Here is a 24288-nt window from a genome sequence, read left to right on the forward strand (position 1 = left end):
TTTGAAGGTCAGTGGTCAAGGTGAGAAATGAAAAATATAACATGCATCAGAATCCATTAATTGTAGAACTGGGGCAATGGATATTATCTGAACCAGGTGGTATCTGCCGGTCTGCCTCTCTCTCTCTCTCTCTCTCTCTTTCTCTCATTCTCCCTCCTCCTTTTCTCCCTCCCTTTTGTACCCTCTGTCTCTGCACAGTATTTACTTTATCTATATTCTTTTGAAATTTTTTTAATTTTAATTTTCAATGATGCACATGTACCACTTCCACATTAACAATAAAAGTTTACATTTTTACCATCCACTAATAACTGAATATCTTTGTATGCAGGGAAATTTTCTCCAAATGAGATCCATTTGTATAAAGCTCCCATTTTCAACCAATAATTCTACCTTTCCATTTAAGTACATTTCCATTCCCTCTAATACTCTGAGCATATTCAACTTCCCCAATGGATCACAAAATTGTTCTGTACTGTGACTTATTCAAACCAATATGCAGTCGATGACAATGCATGACATCTGTCATTGCCCTTCCTTTCTTTTTAATCTACTAGAAGTTTTTTATGGCACAGATTTGTGTAAAAGACATTCAGAGTATTTAGTCATTGCTAGCTATAGACTCCTTTTAATAATCAAGATTTTTAAAGCTGAACTTTACAAAAAACCTCAATATTAACCATTTTTCTTTTAGAAATGGTTTTAGCTATTCAAACACCACCAAAATACCAGGTGGAAGGCGAAAGCCTTACGCAGAATGAGTCTCACTCTGCCCTACATCAGGCGAGTGAGCGAATGGTCACTCCACATGCCCCAGGGCCACAGAGAGAAAACAAAATAATAAACCCTGTGCGGTTTTGAGATGACTAGTTTGATGGGGAACCATGTCTTCCCCAAAGGAGGGGACCAGATCTGACTCAGCTCTTTCCCAACTGCTGTCCTCTGCGCTCTGGTTAGAGGTCAGGAGCCAGACGGCCTCTGATCTGGCAGTGTGGTGCTGAGCAGCCTCATCGGAGCAGGAGGGCAGCGATGAGTCATTGAGGACGGAGCACTCACCATACACCGCGATGGTCTTGGTGTCTTGCAGGATGGCGTTCCCCGCTGAGACCTGCACCGTGATGGTGTTCATCCCTTCGGAAGTAAACTTGAATGATATGCTTCCTTCCAAGGTGATCAAGGGCTAAAATGAATAAGGGTGCAGAGTGAGGGGCAAGATCTTCCCTTACAGAAGAGATGGTGACCAACAAGCTACTTCACTCAGTGGAGGCTCTTCCTGGGGACAACTGACTCTATCTATACCTCCCCGTCATCCCAACTTCAGGCCACAAAGGGACTATTAGAGCCATGAACCCAAGAGACTCGGCCCACTTCTTGTGAATTTGAGACTTCTCTTCTGGCACCCTGCTGATTGAGAGCTGGCGAGATTGATAGGTCTTGCTTGCTGGTGGGATATGTCTCTCCTTATGGATAACTTACATTAAGCAGAACCTTTAATCCAAGGAAATATCCAAATCAGACCAAAGCAGAGGGCTCCTGTTAACCCAGATTTAGGTGATAGTCACTGAAAATATACAAGCTTCCAGGTGTTTACCTCCAGGGTATACCGTCCATAATAAATTATAAATGAACACAGCAACCATGGACACTAACATGGTGGGAGGTAGACAGCCATAGCCTGGTGCAGCTTAGCTTCCTCTGAGAAGCCCTATCAGCAGTTTTCTGGAAGCAGCTGCTATGGAAACAAGTTCTAATTGGATAGTGGTTTCAGGACTCAAGGCAAAAAAACAAAGGTTTGGAGAGGAGCCTGGATGCTGGAGTCCTGAAGGGAAGATTATTAGCTTACTGACCTCTCTCACTCACTACCTGTAATCATTTCTTTCCTGCCTTAATTAATTTTAAAATCAAAATTCATTTAATTCCCCGTATGGCAGAGGAAGACTAAAGCCAGCCTAAGAAGTTTGGGCAACATGAACTGTTGAAATCGGGTTTCTGCTAAAAGGTAAAGAGAATGGGAGACAGAGAATACAGTTGTTTAGGAATTTCACCTCCCAGTACTCGCTTTCAGGCAAATGACCAAGATTTCTGCTCTTCCACTGTAGGTCACGGGACCCGGTTTGGCTGAGTTTACATGGTTTCAGAAGTAATAAAAAGGAAGCTTCTGTTCAGCTTAGTTACGTTAGCTGTAAGGGGAGAGATTCCTTCCGCTGTGGGGCCTGCAGAGGGCCTAGGGTCAGGGGTTTCCTCGCTGGCCTGTGCAAAAGTGTGTCTTAAGCCAAAATTCGGCTCTGGGGTAGACTAATATTTGCATGAAAATAAAATGCATTGCATTGGAACAGGTAAGACACCGAGTGAATGTACTTCTGCTGGAAAGAGATGAGCATTTTCCAGTCCAGGGCAGTCTGGTCCTGGTGCCTCATGGGGGGTGTTCAGGGGCCTCAGTACTCCTGCCTGAATTCGGAAGCTGATTTTAATTTCTGAGAATGGAGTGAGTTTAAAAGTGGAACAGAGCATGCAGCCCCGTGTGAGGAGGATAAAGATTCGCTCAGGCTTCAGGAGGCCTCAGCTCCAGCCTCTGCATCAAACAACTGGAAGAGGTTGGAACCTGCCGCTTTGCCGGCCTCATCCTCAGTTTGGTCATCTGCAAAATGAAGGACTCAGTGTAAATGGGGTTCAGGTCCTGCTGATTTTAAAATGCCTGCTGATTTTTGACCGTAGGGAATGTTCTGGGAAAACAGAAAGGGAAAAGCTGACCGAAAGACGTGGCCGTGTCAGATGCAGGAAGAGGAGGCCATCTCAGCGGGGCGGGGTGGTAAAGAGCACCCACTGCTTTTGCCTGGCCCGTATCCATTTGCCTCCTTTCCCTCTGGGGACCACTCCCTCCCTTGTCTTGGTCTGTGTTGTTCTCAGCAGGCTGACTTCAACACTTCTCTTTCTGCCCTACCACTGAGATCAAGGCCTGGCTGACCACACGCCACTCCAGGACTGCTGCTCGAACTTTGGGGAAAGAGTTTATTTTCCCTGCTCATCTGTAGGGGTATCGGGCTCGGAGTACTGCTAAGGGTCACTGCAAAGGAAAGCCCATGTAGGGAAGGACAGTATCACAGAGGCAAGCAGTGGGGGGTGACGTGGTGAGAGAGAGAAACAGACAGGCAGAGCAGCGGAGGACAGCGTGAAGGAGACGCACGGTTGGGAACACGGGTGCGCTGAGCGCCTGCTGGCCTGAAGCTGGGGCGCCACCCCCCGCCCCACACTCTGGACTGCCATACGCCGTCTGGTTCCCTTCTTGCTCCGGCCACTTTGCCTGAAGCTGCCCCTAGAGCTCACGCGTGCTGCCTCCAACACGACCCACCTCCGTGTTGTTCCCGTACCACCACACGTAGGTGAGGGTGCCCACTTGGCTGGGCCACAGCACTGCGGTCGCGTTGACCTCTTTGTTCTTTGTGGTGACAAAGGGAAGGGACAGGTGCACATGCTCCAGGGGACCTGAGGCACAAGGGAAGAGAGGACAGATAGAGTGGGAAGATTTTTCTTGGTTCTCTCATCTCTGCCCTGAAGAGAACCAAGATCCATGATCCATTCTGGAAGCCCCCGAAACGTAAGTCCTATTTCCTGGGAAAAGTGCTCAGGTGCTTTCTCTACTTTAGAGAAAAGGATCTACTGCGAATAATTACATCTCAACATTGTCCATTTACTGACAATGTAAATGTGCATGTGTGTGCATGTCTGTGTGTGCATGTGCTTGTCTGTGAAGCCACCTGGGTAGGTCAGTATGGAACAGACCGTGTTTGGTGTTGACTGAGGCTTGTCCAGGACAAAGGCAAGCGTGAACGGGTAGAGGGCTCTGCGGTTCTCCGGGTCTCAGGATGTGTTAACTAAAAAGGGATAATTCTATCTACAGAGGCTGATTAGACCAGAAACCTTAATCAGATGAGCAAGCCCAGAAGGACAGAAATAGCCTCCATGTAGACAACCACTAGGACCTTTCCTATGACCCGTGTGACCTTTTCCTTGAGTCACTGTTCCCAAGAAAAAATGCCTTTTCCTCTGAGGTGAACAAGACAGAAATCTATCATTGGTACCATCATTCCGTGAGTTGGAGAAGGAAGTGGTACCTCGGGCCTCCCCGCCTGCCCAGTCCCTGCCTCTTCTTCTGCCGACCTTTACGTGTGTTTCCCAGGATGCTGCCTCTGGCCTCTTCTCCCCCCAGATGCTCTTCCACTGAGTACTGCCATCCATAGTCTGACCTTCAACTATCAGTTACCTGCTAAAGGTTCCGCAACCAGCTTCTTGACTCCAGACTCCGTTAAAAACCCATGATTCCCCCCTGTCTGTAGTCTCCATATATTGGTTAATAAAATGAATGTTTACCCAGGGGAGCAACTCAGAAGCAGAAAGTTAATCTAGATAGCTTATTTCTCACCACCTACACCCATTTAGGAAACCATTGATCTGGTTTCACAAATACCTCTCAGAGCTCTCCTGACCCACCCTGATCCTGAGCTAGTTCATACACCCCACATGCCCTCACCTGGACCATTATGACTGTTACCGATTTCCTTGCCTCTAACCCGCCCCTACTCTGACCCACCTGCTGCTCCAGGTGTCCCGTGCCTGCCTCCCTCAATAGTACCTAAGCTGCTTTCAGTGCCAGGTGTCCCAGCACCTGGAATAAAATGTGTGCTCCAGGGTGAGGGTACAGTGAGCACCCAGGCCTTGATCGGGAGGTGCCTCTCTATGTTTGAAGAATGGTAAGAAAACCCAAATGGCTGCAGTGCAGAGATGGGGGCAGGAGAGGATGCTCATGAAACGTAAGAGGCATTCAGGACATGCAGCTTGTTGTCCTTGCAGGCCCTGAAATATGTATGCATGTTTGTGGAACTTCATTGTTGCAAGTATATAGGCTATATGTTCCCACAGTGAATGGCCATGACTATGTACCTTCTCACCATCCTGACTGTTCCAAGATTGTCCTAGAAAGCCAAGTTCATTATGCTATTCACTAGGTCAAAATTAAAATCCCCATTACTTAATTATAATAACAATGACAGTTGAACGTGTATTAATCAAAAATTTGTGAGGCAGAGAACACAGGCTGCAGACTTTTGGAGGATAAGATCCCCTCGTATTTACCTTTATTGATAAGGCTGGCTTGGCTTCCAAGACACAGCAGATACTCACACGATGGCTGGGTGACAAGCAAACTAACTTCCTGCCTCTGCCTTTATGCTCGCTTCTCTCTCTCTCTATGGAATCTGAGGCTTCGTGACCAGCATACAGAACAGAATTGACTTTCTGGCTTATGAGCCATATGATAAAAAGGGGTTGGTTGCAAGTCGGAGTGGTTCAATGAGACAGTGAAAGGGCAACACTACTGAGTGATGACTGTGTACCACGCATCCTACTAACGGCTTTTTATTCTCATTTAATCCTCACAACCACCTCATGAAGTGGGCCCTACCGTCCTCCCACTCCCATCTACACATGAACAAACAGAGAAAGTGGACACTCCTCACTTCCAGGATGTGAGCAAAAGCAGCCTAATTCCAGAGCCCAGGTGCTGGCCAGGGGACATGCACGATAAGACTTTCCCATTTTCACAGAAGAGCTAGCAAGAGTCCTGACTTACTGACAACTTAATACGATCCGGGCACTAGAAAACGAACACCACGCATTCTGTTCTATGGTGCACGGCCCCTGCTCTTCCTGTTCGCTCCGGCGGGCCATGCCTTGTCCCACCCCAAGGCCTTGGCTTCTACCACCTCTGTTACAGCATCTGTGAGGCTTCCAGTCTCAGGTCCATGGTCCCCTCTTGTGTGACAGTTCCTGATTTCCCAAATCTGAGTTAAATCCATCAGAATGCAAGAACTAGATCACCTCTCTTAGTTCCACTCTCCAAAAAGTCCTTTTCTTGGTCTCTGTCACTTATGATCATTTAACATTTAAAAATAATCAGAATATCAAAATAAGGATGATGCCCATGTACCCTGTTAAGGACAAAAATTGAATCTTGTGACTGAAATGTGGTCGTTCATTCGTTTCACTAGTTTTTGCGTGCTGTTATGTGTCGGGCATTATTCTGGGTGCTAGGGACACCTGGCACTAGATGGAGCATATGTATTATGGAGGGAGGCAGGCGTGGGGCTGGGGAGAGAGTGCTGTTTTTGACAGATCGGTCAGGGGAGGTCTTTCAGAAGAAGAACTGACCTTGGAGCAGCGACCTGCATAAAGTACAGGCGAACACCCAGTGTCTGCCAGTGATGCTCCAGGGTGAGGGCAGAGCAAGTGACAGAACTTGAGCAGAGGGTTTGCTCTCCATGTGTAAGAAACAGCAAGAAAGGGCTGTGGCGCAGACACAGGGAAGGACTGGAAGCCCAGGAGATCTGAGAGGCATTCAGGACACACAGCAGGTCGGCCTGTGGGCCCTGAAGTACTCACACGTGTTTGCATGAACTCATCCCTGCATGGGTGAGTTCATTACACATTCACACAAATGTGTGGAGTTTATCTTTAGGATTCCCAGATCATCTTCTATTCACTTACTTCTTAGATGTTTAATATACTTGCTTCCTGCTGCCCCCAAACCTACCACTTAAGCATCTCTCTTCTGTACAGAGGGTGTGGTCTGCCCTAATAGAGCCACAGAAGTTGGCCTCCAGCCCCTGGAGGCCCCAGCTGGCTGGCAGCACCGAGCTCAGAGCTGAACAAACTGGCAGGTGCTTTTCTCCATCAAGAGGTGCCTGCAAAGCCCAAAAGGATCGGGAGGTGGCACTGCATCACTCCATATGAGTCTTCCCGCAAGGTGGCCGAGGGGACTGCAGAATTCCTCCTGTGAACCAGCTTTTCCTGCTCTCGTCATGTTTGGCCCCTACTGTGCGGCAGCAAACAGCTGGCTGACCTTTGTGGGCATGTGTGTCTGTGTGCATGCATGCACTGATTGTTCTGGCCTGCTCGTAGACCTCCTCCGACCACCAAATTAACTGTGTGCCTCATCTTGCTGTTTGTCTGAAATGTTTAAACATCTACTAGAAGAAACAAGCACATCAAGTATAAAGACCAGCTCCTACAATAGAGCTCCTTAAACTTCAGTGTGCACCAGGATCCTCCTAACCTGTTCGAAGCAGACTGTGGAGCCTCAGGTCCAGGAGTTCTAACTCAGCAGGTGGGGAGGGCACCCAGGACACCCCATTTTTGCTATGCAGTTTTGGGGGAGGTGACTCTTGAAACCTCACTTTACAAAACCCAAATAGGACATTTGCTGGCTGGTATAATGATCCTGTGAAAGCTGCAAAGCTCCCCAGGACCTTAGGACACAGAGCACTTGACCCTGAGATGGAGACAGAGAGACATCTGGAAACCTCAAAGGCAGGGTAACACCCATGTATCGCATTAATGCCCAAAACTGTAAGGAGCAGCTGAAGAGAGAGGCTTGGGAGGGACGAGAAAATCCACTTCATTTTTTAATTTTTACTTTCCATTCTGCAAATTTGCGGTTTTCAGTGATTTTTCTTTTCTGCAAGACTTGTTTAGACAGGGCAGCTTTCTGAGCAGAAATCTGCAGGTCCTATAAATTCTCTGTCCCAGGCAAGGCAACGGTGGCGGCACGGTGGGAGGGGGTCCCCTTAGTCTGAACCAAGCAGGGCACAGTGAATACTTTCCCTAAGGAGTTTCCAGCGGACAGGCCACAACAGGTTGCCCAGCCACCTGGCGAGAGCTGCCGCCCCGTCCTAGCAACCTGCCAGCAGGAATGTCATCTCCACTCGTTTCTGATGACCTTTGAAAACCGGTATGAAAAGCCTCTGATTTGGAATCAAATCACCCTTCTGTACTGGAAAGTGGAGGGAGTGTGTTCAAAACAGGTACCAGGGGGAGAGTCCCAGGCAGAGGGGAGGGTGTTGGGTGGAAGGAGCAGAGGGCAGGCCTGGCAAGCTGAGCCGAGACTTGCTGCTTTGAACCCATGAAGTACAAGTGCATGTGCTACTTTGTGATAATGGACAATCAAGCTTTACTAGTTGACAGGCCACAGCATATTATGCTCTGCAGAACCTTTCAGAAACACAATGTGCATTCCTCAGCGTGACAGAGAAAAATCTAGGCTCAGAGAAATGCAGTGACTGCTGGGCCAGGATAGTATCTGGATCTCCTAACCCTAAACTCAATCCGGCATTCAGTTTTTGTTTGTGTTTTTTTCTAAATGCCACCTCTGCCCCCACACCACACCCTGGCACTGTGGCACTGAAAATTGCCAGATACCCTTCAGGTTTGAGATTTGGAGAAGTGCGAGTCAATTATGGTCTTGCTCTGACTTCCTGTTAGTTTAAGAGGTGCCGAAGTCACAGTTCTTCTCCAATCCTTGCTTCCTCCATTTCAACAAAAGGGCCACCGTTGCCTGCCCGGGGCAGACAGGTGCCCGGTGAGCGAGGGGGTCCCTGTGAGCAGCAGCTCACAATGGTCCTTCAGGAGAGAGGCGCTAACGAACGTCCTGAAACCGCTCATGGGCTTTGGATGTATGTGAATTAATAAAAGCTTTAAAATAACCCCCTTTAATACCGTCAGGACAAAAAAGTCAATTGTTGTCCCCAGGGCCAGGGATTCCATTACATGAGGCTAACCACCTCACCCAAGATGAGTCTAACAAAATTAAAATCAGAACTCAAAACTTTCCATTATGCATCATTTCCCACTAAGGTTAAGGTTAAATACTTCTACCCGTCGACTAGGCTAACTGAGACCAAAAGAAAAAGAAAAGAAAAAAAGCAAGTGAACAAAGAAGCTCTTTTCTTTCATGTCTTTTACATGTTGTGACTTCAGCAACCTTTAATTTTGAGCAGGGAAGCTCTGTGCTGCTTTTCCTCCCAGGATTCAATAAACCAGGGAGAGGGCCGGGGTAGGGAGGGACCCCTTAGGGACATGATCACTTTTAGGGATGAGACAGGATCCACCAGGAGGCCGAGCAGGAGGAGGAGCTGTGCAGGACTCTTTGAGAGACCCTGAGAAATAGAGACAAGAAGCTACTGCTGAATTTTAAATTGGTCTTTAGGCATAGAGTATGGTAGATGCTTAACAGTAGCACATGGGATATCGAATGAAACTACTGTAATTCTTTGCCCAGCATTCTCTAACAGAACCCTTACGTAACTGGAGAAAATGATAGCCATTCTCTGCAAATGCCCTGTCATCTGGTTGAGAGTTACTTTACTGCCCAATATTTGTGACATATTTTTGAAAGCCGCATGATCATTCCCATGATACGATCACCTGAGACTATTGTTCTGTAAGAGGCAACTCCAGGAAGTCCACCTAGGACAGCTTAGGGGTCACGGCTGGGCCACGTAGTAGGGATGCAGCTTTGCACGGGTTATCTAAGCTCCTGGGGCCTCGCTAGTTTTTACAAGAAGGGTTTCTAAGGTTGCCTGCTTCACAGGGTTGTTTTGAGGACTGAGATTATACACATAGAGAATCACAAAACCTGGCACACAGTGAGAATTAAAAAAATTAACTGAAAAGAGGGGTGTGGAGTTGGCAGACTGGGAACCTTGTAAAACTTTGTTTAAACCCAGAGAAGCCGGTAGAGTGTTTCTTCAAGCATCTGTCATGAGTGCACAGGAGATAAACATCAAGGGTTGCTGATGCAGCAGGATTATTTGGGAGCCAAATGATCTCTTGGGGATCATTAGTGTGTCTTCCCCCTGGACCACAGCCACTTAAAAATATTTTAATGAGCGCATTCTGCACTCAGTTGGGTTCAATGGCAGGGGGTAGGTGAGTGGCATGGACTATTGCCCAGCCTTAATACTCTTGGCCTAGAACTCAGAATTAATTTGAAAAAGGCCCTTCATAGAAAGGAGCTACATTCATTTTAAAGTAAACTATTTCTCTAGCAACTTAAACAAGTCCTACGTCCATCCGAGGACAGTCACAAACTTACTATAAAAGGCATTATCAGTCAACGTAACTTGGTATACCCACACATTCCTTAACGGGGAAAAGCTTTGACATTTCTTGGAACTATTTCCTAGGGTAGCTTTTTTTTTAACATAGTTTACACTTTTCCCCTCTATACCACCTTCTCTCTAACCACAAATCATCTCCAGATTAATACCAGGAAACGCACTTTTAAAAAAAGAGCATAAATCTAAAAAATGTTAATGGGGAGACAGACTGGGGGAGAAGAATAATCAAATGAGGAGAAATTCTTTTCCTGATGCTAATTCTCCACACATTAGATTGGGCCATACAAACAGCTTGTTTTCCAACATTTCCGACCCCCCCCCCCAAAAGGGACAAATTCATATTCAATCGAATAGCTTAGCAGGCTGCTCAGGGCTGGCCTCCAGACATGGGTGCTGCTGTTTCAGGTGCTCAGGCACCTGGAAGAGGCACAGAAAATGCAATGAAAAAATTTGAAGCAAACCCGAGGGCAAGGTTATTCAAACTCCACTCCCTGACTTTCTTCTTACTTTCTCCCCACGTGGCCCTCTTATTCTCCTTCCCTGTCCTGCTAAAAAGGAACTAGTAAGCTTCTTCTAGATAGGGAACTTAGGGTTATATTTGAAAAAGACACAACATTTAAATTATGTCATAAGTCAACAACAGTAACAACATACAAGTTACATGTAAGTACAGGACGGCGCTGTCAGAACCGAGACTGTTGTCCACCTGCACGGTCACTCGGAAAATGCCCACATTGTGATAGACGTGTTTGATCCCATCTTCCATGGAGCTGAGGTTGACGTAAGACACAGCGATGCCATCACCGAAGTCCACTTGGATGAATGTCCTCTGTACGTCGCCCTGAAAAACAGTCCAGTGTCAGAGGAGAGGGGGTCTGGGCCTGGCTGCTCTGCCTGGGGGGTCGGGGCTTGTCCTGGTTGCTGGCTCCCGGATCACAGCAGCTCTGGCTCCCTCCTGCCATGGGGAGGGGCCATCTGTGTTTGACAGAATCCCCATGACCTCCCCTGGCAGACAGGTACTTACTAGGACGGACGCTCTCCAAATCTGAAGGGCACCATCTACCAAGAGTTTCCGGGCTGCAAAAGTTAAGTGTTTGATTATGAGCTCCAAGTCGATATTCAATTCTCCTGATAACTTTGCCTAAAGTCTTTTCATCCTTGTGAATAACATAAGATGTACACAATTTTAAATATTCCCCTACTTTTCATGGTCCTAGACCAGTTCCCTGGTGTTCAGAGCCTCTGAGGCCCCTTATAATTCTGGTTCCCTGGCCATGCTGGAAAAAGGATAGGAGTCACCTTGCTGTGCACCTATCTGCCATTAGGCTCAGCCCTACTATTATTTAAGGTAATGATGGTTAATTCTTTTATAATTCAGCATTTTTTACTATGAAAATGATCTCATTTTATCCTTTACAGGATCTTAGCCTGGTGAGAAAAGTAGGCATTGTTCATCCATCTTACAGATGAAGATGCTTCGTCAAGAAAGGTTTAATCATCTGCTGAAGGTTAACGCAGCCAGTTAGCAGCAGCCCTGAGGCTGGAATCCATCCCTCTGGACTCCATTTCATTCATTACATGTGGGTAAAAAATCGACGGGCCTGAAACTTAGTATGCCATTCACAAGCTAGATGATGCCAAGCATGCCAGTTGGCCTCCTTTGCTCCAGCAAATGGTCATAATACCTCCCTGTCTGAAGTCAAAAGGTTGTTATAAAAGGCACGCAAGTAACTGATGATCTGTGAACTTCTATACCCCCAAAAAAGGCTGTAAAAACAATGTAACTGTAGAAGACTAGCAATACCCCTTTTAAAAGCTCATTTAGAATCACAGGATTCTGAATTTCCTGCAGGGAGGTGGGAGAAGATAAAGTGTGATTTATAAAATTCCAGACCCACTTAAAAAAAAAAAGGCCTTTGGAATTATAGTCGGGATCTTAAGGAATGAAGTTTCTTAGACCCAGTTGACAAATACCAGCTCCCTCTGCACACAGCCTATACTTTAATACACTTGCATCGCCTGTTTTGTTAGCTGTTCCCATTTTGGGGTAAAAAAACAACAACTTTGAACTAGAAATGTATTTTTGATTAACTAAGATTTATATGGTAGCATATCTTGAAAAGGCCAAGTTTAAAATGCTGACATTGAAGATGAATCCACGGGGGAAGGGAAAGCAGTTCAAATCCCATGAATCTACGTGACCTAATCTTCTGACCTCTGCCCGGCCCTGCACTAGGAGGGGGACACAGCAGCTCACGCTCAGTGAGGACAGGGCAGAAATTCTCCCCCGGGGTGGGAGAAAGAAACTCCATTCAAAACCACTGAACAAATACGCACACGTCTAGACATTGTGCAGTTACGTGAATTCCCTTCACTAATAAATATAAATGTCAGTCTCTTGCTGACTTGTCCTTCATTTGGACAGCCCACTCAGACTGATCAGTTTCTGATTGTCTTTCTGGTCAGTTTCCATCCCCATGTTTTTTGCATTTTCAACAGAGTGGCTGCCAGCTGACCCTAAAAGAGCCTGCCTTTTCATCTCCTCACATTATTTGGGACAAGTGTCTCAAGGAGTAGCTAGGAATTATTTTTTTTTAAGATTTTATTTCTTTTTTAGAGAAAGGGGAAGGGAGGGAAAAGGAGAGGGACGGGAACATTAGTCGTTTGCCTCTCACGTACCCACAACTGGGAACCTGGCCCACAACCCAGGCATGTGTCCTCATGGGGAATCAAACCTGTGATGTTTTGGTTTATAGGCCAGTGCTCAATCCACTGAGCCATACCAGCCAGGGCAGCAGTGAACTTTAAACAAACAGTCTCACAAATAAAAGTCATTCTAGGGGGTGACAGGAAGGAATGTGCATGGCATTACAAGTGTGTACAACAGGGAGAGGTGGCATGCTGAAGTTCTGATCTGATTAATAACATCAAGAAAGGCTTCCCAGAGAAAGTGCTATCTTAGCTGAGAAGGCCAAAAGCAAAGAAATAAATTAACCAAACAAAGGACAGGAGTGAATGCAATGGAGGTGAGGAGTCCCTGCAGTGAGGACAGAGGAAATGGATGTGCAAGGGCCCTGTGGTAGAAGTGGGTGGGACGGTTGAAAGAGGCTGAGGATATGGACACAGTAGGACCATGTTATGAAATGAGACCGGAGCAGAGAAAGTAACATGCTAAGACTGGTGGGGAATGTTTCTGATTCTGATCTTCCTCCTAACAGAAATGGGAAGCCCTTAAAAGTGTTTTAAGCAGGGGTTTGGTGGATAATGGCATGATGATATTTTTAGTTCAGAAAGATCACTCTGGTCCCAATACTGAGGATGAATTAAGTAAGAAGCCAGTATTCTGGGAATCCAATTAAAGTAGTTCAGGGCAGATGATGGCGTACTGAAATATGAGTTGCAACAGGAAATTACATGCACCTTCCTATCAAAGTAAATTCCCATAATTTATTAGTTTTGAAATCAGTGTATCTCAGCCTCTGATATCAGCATCTCTCATAGAAATTTAACTCTGCCATGTAGCCCGGTACTTACTGAGCTTCTGTAACTGAAAGTCACTTGGGGTCCCTTCCAGAGGGAGAGGAAGGTGATGGTAAAGGCAGGGCACTGCCTTCTTTTCCTGTTAGACTCTAGTCCTGGCTTTGACTTTGTTCCCTCTGATACCAGTTTTGTTCACAAGTGGAAAGATGGGTTGGCTGTCAGAAACTCCGTGTACCATTCTTTCTTTCTTTTTTGAGAATTTTTGTAAGAGTTTATTTAAGTCAGACTGATGACGATTGCTAAAAAGTGAGGTCTCAAATGCTCCCTCCATGCATGATTCTTATGTCTTCCCTCTGGTGAAGGAGTATCATGTTCAAGCCATAAGAAGATAGAGAGTACAGGAAACAACAGGTCTTCGGAATTAGGACTTGGGGAAAATCTTGTCTGAGAGTAACTTCAATCTAATAAATCACGAGTCATCATCCCTGATTTGGAACTTAGGCTGGCAAATAGCTAGGTTGTCATATACAAATCTTTAGACCTAATGCCACTTAGTCACATGCCCTAATATAGATACAGAACTGAGAACATCACTAGCTCAAAAGAAGGGCCCGGGAGAGGCACAAAAGCCAAATGACATCCACATGGGGATTCTCTGAGGGCATCACATCACTGACTCTGTAACAGTAAAACAAATACATCGAATGGCCACAACAAAGCCCAGATTAACCTGAGGAATGAGAGGAGTGTGAACCTATTAGTTCCTGTCACATGGCTACAGAGAAAAATGGGAAAACAAATGATGTAGTAACTCCGCATGGACAGCTTCAGACTGAAATGCGACTCTGAGACGCTCCTGTCGGCGTTAGGGAATCTCTGAAGATCGACACTGGGCTTGGACACCAGAGCCTAGTCCTGCCAGAGCTCCAGAGGGGGCCTGGCTCAGGAGCCACTCAAATCCAGTCTTGAAACGACCTTCAAGTTCATGCAGAAATAACTTCACGTAGAGAAATGACGATAGTAATAAGTATTTTGGGGGGAAAAAAAGCAATGAATATCACAGTGTGTATACTATAAACCTGTGTGGGTTTGTGTAAAGAAAGGTGCCTGCAAACACACCCAGCCTGTCCACACTGCCTGAGGGGGAGGTGAGGGGCAGGAGGTGCTGGGGGATTAAGAGAAAGGGAACAAATGGGGGAAAAAGAAAGATTCCACCAAATTAAAAAAAAGGAGTGGGATATGGTATAGCACAACAAACAGTAAAAAAAACCAAAACACTATTCTAGCTCTACTATTACTGTAAATACTGAAATATTGGTGAAGGATATGGGAACCAACCAGAAGGTAACCCAGATACTGGTTAGACGGATGATGGGACCCAGCCAACTTTGCTCTTGGATTTTCGTTGCTATCTGAAGCTCTTTTTCATGAAGCTGCATTAAACAACAAACAAAAATGAGGTAACTCAGTCCTTTCTTCTCATGGCTAAAGATATCTGGGCAAGGTCAAGAGCATCAGAGTGGCCCACCACTGCCTTGCAAACCCCTTTGTGGTAAGGTCAGAGTCAGGTTAACAAGGCCTTGACAAGAAACAAGGAGACAAGCGTGGCATCATGTACCCTGGCCTTCAAACAAAAGACTCAATGTCCACATGAGTAAAAGGAGAGACATGCCATCCATCTACCTTGTGACTTCTTACCTAAAGTGTGCAAGTAACATTGTTCTAGAATGTCCTCTGACAGTCACTAAGGGAAAAGAGAGAGAACATTTCTTGAAACTCTACTGTGCAAGAAATAATAACAGCTGCTGTTTCCATAGTATCTCATTTATTCTTCAGCCCTAAAGACTCAGACTTAACAGACTTAAATTTTGCAGTGTCACAGGACTAGGTTGAACCAAGCTCTTCTTACCTCCCAGCTCGTCACTCCTACCTGTTCACAGAAGACATTCAAACTACTGTGCTCATTCCCAGGTGGTGGCTGCAGAACAGTCACGCCCGTGTGAAACCAGAGAGCTTTGCAAGCTTCAGTAATTAAAACCCTTTAGAGGGATGCCAACATGCATCCAGTTGTCCATTACGCAGTGATGTAAGAGGAGCCCAATGGAATCACCAGGCTCTATAAAAGACCGTGGGCCTATAAGATGCACCTGTAAAGATCCTGTTGACGTGAATGTTTGACAGAGAGTGAGAAGACAGGAATCAACTGCTGTACTTATATTGGAGCTGCCATTTTATGATGGTGAATGGAACCCCTCTAGCACACGGCACAGCAATCTATGATAAGAGAGTGGAGTGTATGTACCTTCCCTTCCCAAGTAAGTTCTGGTCCTCGCTGGTATGCCCTGTAACAGATGCCACTGTTACTGAAAGCTGAGGCTGCCTCGCTAGATCAGTTGGGAGAGAGTCTTTTCTGGATGCCTGGTTCAAATCGTGCCCTATCAGCTTCTTTTCTGTTTCAAAACTGAGCTCTGGAAAAGTCTCAAGATATCTAGGTATCAGCACAATTTCAGAATACAGAGTCAGCCTCTTCCTAATGACTATTTAGAGATGGCTTTCTATGGCACAGGTGTCTCTCCAAATGTACTGATCTGCAAGCAAAGGTGATGCTGAACGTGGATACCTTGACCTGGAGGGAGAACATTCACAACAGCGAAGGGAAAGCATAGGGTTTTATGATCTCACCAGAGAACTCAGGTGTGACAAAGGCAAGGAGACCAGATCATGGACGCACCAAAAATCATTTGATCAGATACATGATATTTCACCTTTTCGCTGATGAAATGCAGACTGGGCCCCTCTTTGAGGACTCTGGTCCTTGGCACTTGCCTAGCTATCTGTGCATTTCTGGATCTAATGCTAAACCAAGAACTTACACTTGAAGCATAAAAATCCTTTAAATCTTCACTTGCAAATAAGCTGCAGCACCATGTGTTTGAAAACATAGCCCGTTTCCAAAGTTCATTTTTATGTCTTCTGTGCTTGGTGTCTGGCTTAGAAAGAACAGATGACCTACCATAAAGTGGGAGCAACACTTGGCTCATGTGAACAGATAAATGACTATAAGGCAAAGCCTCTTCACTCCACCTAGACACTGCGGTATGGCTAGGTCAGGACCTTGACCCATTGTGCTTTGGAAACACTTTCTAGGTGATAAAGGACATTGCTGTACTGATACCATTGCATGGTAGCTTCAAGAATGACCTCAGCGGGCTTTGGCAGGAAAACAATGGAGTTGCCAAATCACTTAAATCTTACCGATGCTTTTTATGACTTAAAAAACACTCTAAAACATTCAGATATGGAATAAGAACAAAATTTACATTACTTAAAAAATAGTAGAAAGATTTCTTTACAAATAGACCTATGTAATGAATTTTTCCTAGCAGTAAAATAGTGATAGAAATATGTTAGCCTTATTAAAAAATAAAAATGGATAAGAAAAACATAATGCATCATTGAGAAAATACAAACACTCTATAAAATGAGGGGGAAGTCAACTCACCCATAATCCTGCCATCCAGAAATCACAGTGTTAACAGACTCATGAATACCATATTAACCAATGAGAATGTACCACTGCCACCACCACCACCATGACAATGACAACACTGGAATCATTAGACTGTTTTATGTGATGCTGTCGACACTTTAAAATAGCTTTCGAAAATTTTATATATAGCATTATATGGAATTACATTAACCAAGCTGTAAGATCCCATCAATGACATTCATATGATTTCTTGTCCTAGATGTCACTTTATCACCTTCCCAAATTATTGGGATGTTGTGAGATCTGAGTGACTCTACAGAGGTCCACAGAGGCACTCTATGTGGAAGAGGTGTCCTCTAAAGTCAGGCGATAACCCGAGTATTAGGAGACTTGGTTATATGTCTTTTGAAATGTTGTTTTACATTTTGATCTCAGTTTCTTCACCTGTAATTTAAGATGGGCAGAATGACGATGATCCTAATTCTCATTTCTAGTCCACATAAAGTGTAATTTTTATCATTCTATTATTCTTGTTATTGGCATTATTGGATAGCCACATAGATTCCAACATCCCTTGAGGTTGCTGAAATAATTTCAGCTCTACATTGAAGTTGCAGAATTTATTCTACAGTGGAGAAGTTTCATTGCACATCAATGGTAGATTCTGCTGAGGACTGAACTGGCAAGGCAGAAGAGTCATGGAATAATGAATTGCCGGTCAAGTACAAAGCTAGAAACCTGAGAAAGTTACACCCTTGAGCAAGAATTGTGTGGTTCGGTAAAGCCCTGATGCAGGACCAGTGGCCACCCATGTGGATGAAGTGGAACATCAGCGTTGCAGGGCCTAAGGCAGACAGACTGAGAGACTGAAAACCCAAACTGAAGACTTTCATCATTCTAGCCCTCAGGATGTTCACTGAGCTAAAGCTCTCAGTAATGAGACAGGTTTCCTCTCTCTCTGCCTACGGAGGCAGACTAAAGTTCTTTGCCAACATCTACTCCCTGAAACTCTGAACAACAGCAGTTGACCAATGTATGTGGCCCAGTATTAAGGGGAGAGGAAAGTGGAGTCTTAGAAAGAGTTGTGAAGCAATCCAGCCTGAACTTCAGACACCGGGCCTCTGGCTAAAGACAACCTTTATTGTCCACCCCCTTTTCTTTCCTTTTTAAGCTGAGGCAACAAGGGAGAAGAAATGGAGTGGCTCAATTACCTTGCTGGAGTCAAAGAGAAGAAAGCTGAATGGGGTAAAGAATAACACACAAGAAAGCCTCTTAAATCCCTCATCGCCCATTGAGATCAGCTCGGGCTCCTTTGTGGGGAAGTGGAAAACAGCTCGAGTTTCCTGCTCAGATCTGGGCTGGCTTAGAAAGAAGCACCTGCCTAGAGGTACCGCTGCCTGCTAACTCTTTGTGCCATCTCTATGAGCCCCGACTTGTGCCCAGATGAAAAAGTAGGTCAAATTCTTTCAGGAATTCAACAAAAGAATGTCTCACGGAAAACTTCAGCAGGAGTCATCTTCTCTACCATCGAATGGCTGGCAGCATCCTGCAATATTTATGAAGCGTTATCACATTTTGGTCACTTCTGGTTGCCGTAAGTCTCACAATGCTATTGGGAAATTACAGATCATTGAAATCCATCTAATGAGGACACAACCTTCATGTCTCGAAGTTAAATCTCACGGAAGAAGCGATACTCGAGAATCTTCCTTATTAAGTTCCAGTCTTTGTATGCAAATGAAAGTATTAAAACAATGAGATGCAGATCAAAGTTTTCATTCTAGTCTCTTGCCTCAGATTTAATTTAAAAGTCTTAAATTATGCAGTGAATTGCATCTCTTTATTCTCACGGCTATTTAAAACGTTTTTAATGATCTTCCCTAACATGCAGGGACTACTTCTGCCTAGCAGTCTGCTCAGACAAACGCCTTCCGGATCAGTTCTGTTCTTAAGAATAATTAGGCCCTTCACCGTCCATCCTGTGCCTTCAGGGTCTTGCACTGGATTTCTATGGGAAGCTGAGTTATCGCCTTGACAGTCTATAGGCTCATTAGGTGCTCGTTAGTGGTCCTGAGGACATTCATCTTCAGGAAGTCTCCAGACAGAGAGAGGCCCCCTCTCCTGCTTGGATCTCAGAAAACACCTTTAATCAGCTTCCTCAAATTCAAGTGTAATTGGAAAAGGGCTTCTCAGACATAATTTCATGGACTCCTCCTCTCACCTCTAGGTGGGTCCCTTGATCAACTATTTTTTCCCCTTAAGGAAACAAGGCTGCATGAATGCACTGTGGTGTGTGTGCTTTCCTTTTGAGTCTAGACTGGTAGTAAGACCGGCTCCTTTACCTTGTGGTTTCCGACAAAGGTGCTCTCAGTAGAATACGCTGGACAGAACCCTAAAAAGAGTAGGGGTGGGGTTTCTGAGAAGGGGCTTTTCATCAACCTCAACAGTTATGTGGTTCTTGGAGTGATATACCAGGTGAAGAGCCAAGCTGTGGGATTCGAAGGAGTTGTGACATGGAGTCATTTTTGTCACCTACTTGTGGAGGGTGGCCTGGCATGCTACCTGCAGGAAGAGCTCCTATTTCTGGCACACGTCAAAACCTGCAAAATTCTGACTGGGGTACTATTGCACATGGACCTACATGCTCCCCTCTGTGCCCCTAGCCTTTGATTATCTTTTGTCAATAAGACATTTTCCTCTTTGCTCTCATTTTAGCAAGATTTTCATTGATATTCTTGTTAGAATGAGGACAGACACTAGTACAGAATAAAGGGAGGGATTTAGGTTTCAGAGGAAGGCTTTAATAGATTTTGGATGTTATTGCAATTTTAAGAGTCTTTTCCTTTTAAATGTGAGCTTTGTGACCCCTGGGGATGCCTATTCAAATCGACACACAATTACTGAGTTCCCATCAATCTGTTAGGCGTAGTGAATAGAGATGGCCCAGCTGCAGCCCAGAATGGCATCATTCCTGCCATAATAATTCCTTAGGATTTACTGGGGGATGCTTACGATTATTACAGTCTACTGAAGTAAATTAGTTTTTCTTTTTCTTTTATATGGATACACAGCATTTAATATGTTCCATTTCATGTGGTGAGATTTTGATGTAGCCTTGCTATGGCAGAGGTCCTAGTTCACCCAGAACACGTAGCTCCACAAACTGAACTATGTCTACTCATGAATGAAAAGTACATGAGTTGAAATTGAAACTTAGTAAAATACTTGTGCAAGAACAAATAAACACACATGGGAGTCTAGCTACTTGGTGGGGCAGATGGCCCCTCAGGTCTTTAATGCTGTGATTGACGGGCACAGGAGATGAAACCTACATGGAGGGGCTTGTTTGAATGCACGGAACTGGGGGGCACAGAAAGGAGGGCTGCATTAGCCTCTAGGCCAGCCCAGGCCCACAGACCGAAGACAAACCTGTAGGAGAAAGATAAACCACAAGTAAAACAAGACACAAAGACACCATCGTTGGTGCCAAAATGACAAAATATCATACCAACTTGGAGAGGAGGGTATGCTGACCACTTCGGCATTAATCATGCTGTAGTGTCAAATCAGAGTATAGCAGAGGACTCTTTGTCCCTTTGGCCCCATGAGGACCTGCTACTTTAGGGGCATCAGAAACATGACATTTTTATGAAGAAGAGGCACTGGGTATGAGGGTACAAATCAGACACATATTCAAAGTAAACTTAGGAGCCTCAAATTCAAGTGAGAAATGGACCTTCAGAGATTTTGAAAATATAGAGACTCCATGTATTGTCCCTGGTATAAGTCAAGGCTTGTTTGTTTTTGTTTTAAATTAAGTTTAAAAGACGGTATAGCTGAAGAAATTTGGTATACATGGATGGGAGACTCCTTGAGTGGGGCATTATTATCCTGTGTTTTCTAACAGTCTTCAGAGTGGAAAAAGCACTGTTAGATACACAGAAGCCACTCAATAAAGGCACGATTTTGCACAGAACGGGAAACTCAAGAGAGATTTTGACATCTCTTTGCTGAAATGGTTCTCCACAAACTGCTTCCAATCCATGAATATTCTCAGACAATCAGGGGGATATCTTGGTTTAAATGTTGACTAGCATCTAAGAATATAGAAGCGTCACAGGACATCCTGGCTAGGTCACAGATAATTTTGCCTATTCTTTCTACTCCTTAACCTCTGTCCCTCCCTGCCAAGAACCGAGCTTTTCTAGGGAGCCTTAGCAACCAAATAAAGTTCTTTCCCAGAAAATGGTTCCTTCTACCATAGAAAAACAATAAGAAGACCTAGAGCCTGGATTTGACTCTCAGCTCTACTATTTAGTCATTTTTTTTTGTGGTCTTTTGTAAGTTACTTAGTCTTTCTGTGCCTCAGCCGGGTCATCTACAAAATGACAATGATGATAATCTCTATTCGCAGAGGGTTACTGTGAAATCTAAATGAGATAATTGGTGAAAGCACTCACAAACGACCACGGTCAGTGCTCAATGACTGTGGCATTTCTGAACTGTTGTCACAGTGTCATATGTCAATACGCCCCAGATCCTTAGACATTCTGCTTTTCTTTATTGTGTCCAACTCATCACGTGCACCATCCATGCCTACACACATAACCCAGAGATTAGGAGAGAAACTGAGGTTGTTTCTGCAAGAGGAGCTTGTGAATCACTAGCACAGAATCCTACAGTCAAGTGTGAGGTCCCCAGGGCCTTCGGAGGTGGGTGCAGTCTCTAGGCTTGGTACTCTGAACCAGGAGATGAGAGCATCAAGGCGCTGAGCCTGACAGCTAAAGGCAGCAGATTTCATCCCTGCTATTGTAGCTTTAACAACTCAAGTGGAATGAACTGACCTGTTATTTTTTTCCCCCCTTCTTGCGCCCAGAGGCATGAATTTACACATCATGGAAACAGAGTCCCCAGTCTGCTCCCATATCACTCGGCCAAGTCGGAGGTGCCTGCTGATCTTACACAGAGAGCAAAGCTGAGCAGATGAGAGCCTGGCCTCGGCCCCGGGAAGGCACGCGCCACTGAGCAAAGGTCAGGGCGGACCAGGATGGAGCTCTTGTTTCAGATCTGGCTCTACTGTGTTCTTAGAAATAAAACAAAAGTCTAAATTCTGAAGCCTGCTGCAGCATAAATATCTGCTGCTTCAAAAAGTGTTCTTCTGAGTATCATAACTGGGTTCCTCATGTCTCTGGGAAAGAGGTCTTTATGTTCACCATACAGACGAATGCATGGTCTAGGATTGGCCCCCAAAACGAATTCTTCCCTAAGAATCCCCCCAAAGCTTCCTTTCTTTTTCTTTTACTTCCCTAAAAACCTAAATATAAGCACTATATTTTGTATAAATTTCCAAAATGATTTCTAAGTAAGCTTTTTGTTGAGCATAATAAACATGAAAATATGCAAAATGTGAATATATAACAAAATTTAAACAGCAAATGAATCCATTTGAAATGATAAGGAATTAACAATTGCCAGTACCTCTCAAATTCTACTCCATCACTCTCCCTCCAAAGCTAACAATTATTCTCATTTCTATCACCATAATTTAGCTTTGCCTATTTTTGCAATTTAATTAAACTGAGTCATGCAATATCATTGTTTTTCATTTGATTTCTTTAGTTCAGTATGGGATCATTGTTTTTCATTTGATTTCTTTAGTTCAATATGAGATTCGTCCAAGTTTTTGTTCTTTCTTATTACTGTATGGTATTCCATTTTATAAGTATGCTGTATTTATTTCTCCATTCTACTGTTGATGACTATTTGTTTCCAGTTTGAGGTCTTATGAATAACTATGCTGTGCATAATTTTACATATATTCTGGTGCATATTTGTATGCATTTCTCATATACATTTTATATACTTTCGAGTGGAAATGTTGAGTCACAGGTTGTACATATATTCAACTACCTATATGAAAATATGCACACAGATCTCCAAAGAGGTGGTGACAATCTACACTCAGAACAGCATTTTTGGAATGACCAGTTGTCCCACATTCTCAATAACTCTTGATAACTGTATTAATATTTTTAATTTTTTTAAATTTTATTTATCTTTAGAGGGGAAGGAGAGAGGGAGAGAAACATCAATGTATGGTTGCCTCTAGCGCATCCCCTGCAGGGAACTGGCCTGCAGGGAACCTGCCTGCAACCCAGGCATGTGCCCTGACTGGGAATCGAACTGTGATCCTCTGGTTCACAGGCCCGTGCTCAATCCACTGAGCTACGCCAGCCAGGGCTTGTATTAATATTTTTAAATATAAATCTTCTGATAGGCACACAGTAATATCTGATGAGTGTTAAGTTACATTCCCTTGTTGAGTAGTGATGTTGAGAAATTTTTCATATGCTTATTGACTATTTGGCTACCATCTTTGAAAAAAAACTGCTGAAATCATTTGTGCAGTTTTGATTGTTTTGGCAGAATTTTTCCCATGAATGTGTAAGATTTATTTATATTTTTCTGGGTATGTGTCCTTAATTAAAATCATGTATTACAAATACCTTTTTCCACTCTAGTGCTTACCTTTTTATTTCCTAAACAGTGTCTTTGGAGAAAAGAAATTATAAAATTTAATTTACAATTAATCCACATTCTCCTTTAAACTTGGCGGGTTTTGTTCTCTGTTTAAAAAAATCTTTGCCTAACCCAAGGTCATGAAGGTACTCTTTTGTCCTTTTCTTTGACCACTTTTGTTTTATCTTTCAAAATCAGAGTGACAATCAGGTTAGAATCATTTGTGTGTGTGTGTGTGCGTTACCAGAGGTCAAGTTTCATGCATTCCCACATGGGTACTCAGTGTTGTAGCACCATTTACTGAAAATATTATAATTCATTTACTGTACTACAGTGTCTCATTTGTCATAAATAAGTGGGTGTATATGTATAATATGTTTCTTGACTCTTTATTGCCTTTCCTGGTCAGCTTGTTTGTGTAGGAGTTATATATCTGTTATCACTACACTTTCTTAATTATAGCTTTATAACAAATCTTGATATATTGGAAAGTAAATCATCCTATCATGTCACTCATCTTCCAGATTGTCTTTCCTATTCTTGAGCCCTTGAATGTTCATATAAGTTTTATAATCAGATTGTCAATTATAACCCACAGAAAATGCTAAAGATTTTTGTTGGAGCTGCATTTAATCTAAGAGCCATAGGGGAAAAATTGACATCTCGTAATATTGCATCTATTAACTCATGATCATTGTATATCCCTCCATTCACTTGCAGTATTCCATTTCTTTCCAAGTGAATTGTAGTTTTCTGTGTAGAGCTATTGAAAATATGTTGTTAGGTTTGTCTGTAGGTATGAGTTTTGTTGTGATGCTATTATAAGTTATACGTATATATATATGTGTG

General features: G+C 44.0%; 1 protein-coding gene across 9 annotated transcripts in view; it reads right to left on the reverse strand.

Moving 5' to 3' along the window:
• Positions 1 to 24288, reverse strand: part of SORCS1 (sortilin related VPS10 domain containing receptor 1) — a 485244-nt gene that overhangs the window by 38323 nt on the left and 422633 nt on the right. For all 9 annotated transcript variants that reach the window (XM_037165612.2, XM_037165607.2, XM_053668607.1 and 6 more), the window contains 3 exons: positions 10605 to 10791; positions 3350 to 3483; positions 1057 to 1180 (listed from right to left, as the gene is read on the reverse strand). In XM_037165612.2, coding sequence (XP_037021507.2) covers positions 1057 to 1180; positions 3350 to 3483; positions 10605 to 10791 — 445 coding nt within the window. The remainder of the gene's footprint in view (positions 1 to 1056; positions 1181 to 3349; positions 3484 to 10604; positions 10792 to 24288) is intronic.

This window comes from Artibeus jamaicensis, unplaced genomic scaffold (genome assembly GCF_021234435.1).
Source record: "Artibeus jamaicensis isolate MK-2021 breed Jamaican fruit bat unplaced genomic scaffold, CSHL_Jam_final contig_490, whole genome shotgun sequence".
Lineage (NCBI taxonomy): Eukaryota > Metazoa > Chordata > Mammalia > Chiroptera > Phyllostomidae > Artibeus > Artibeus jamaicensis.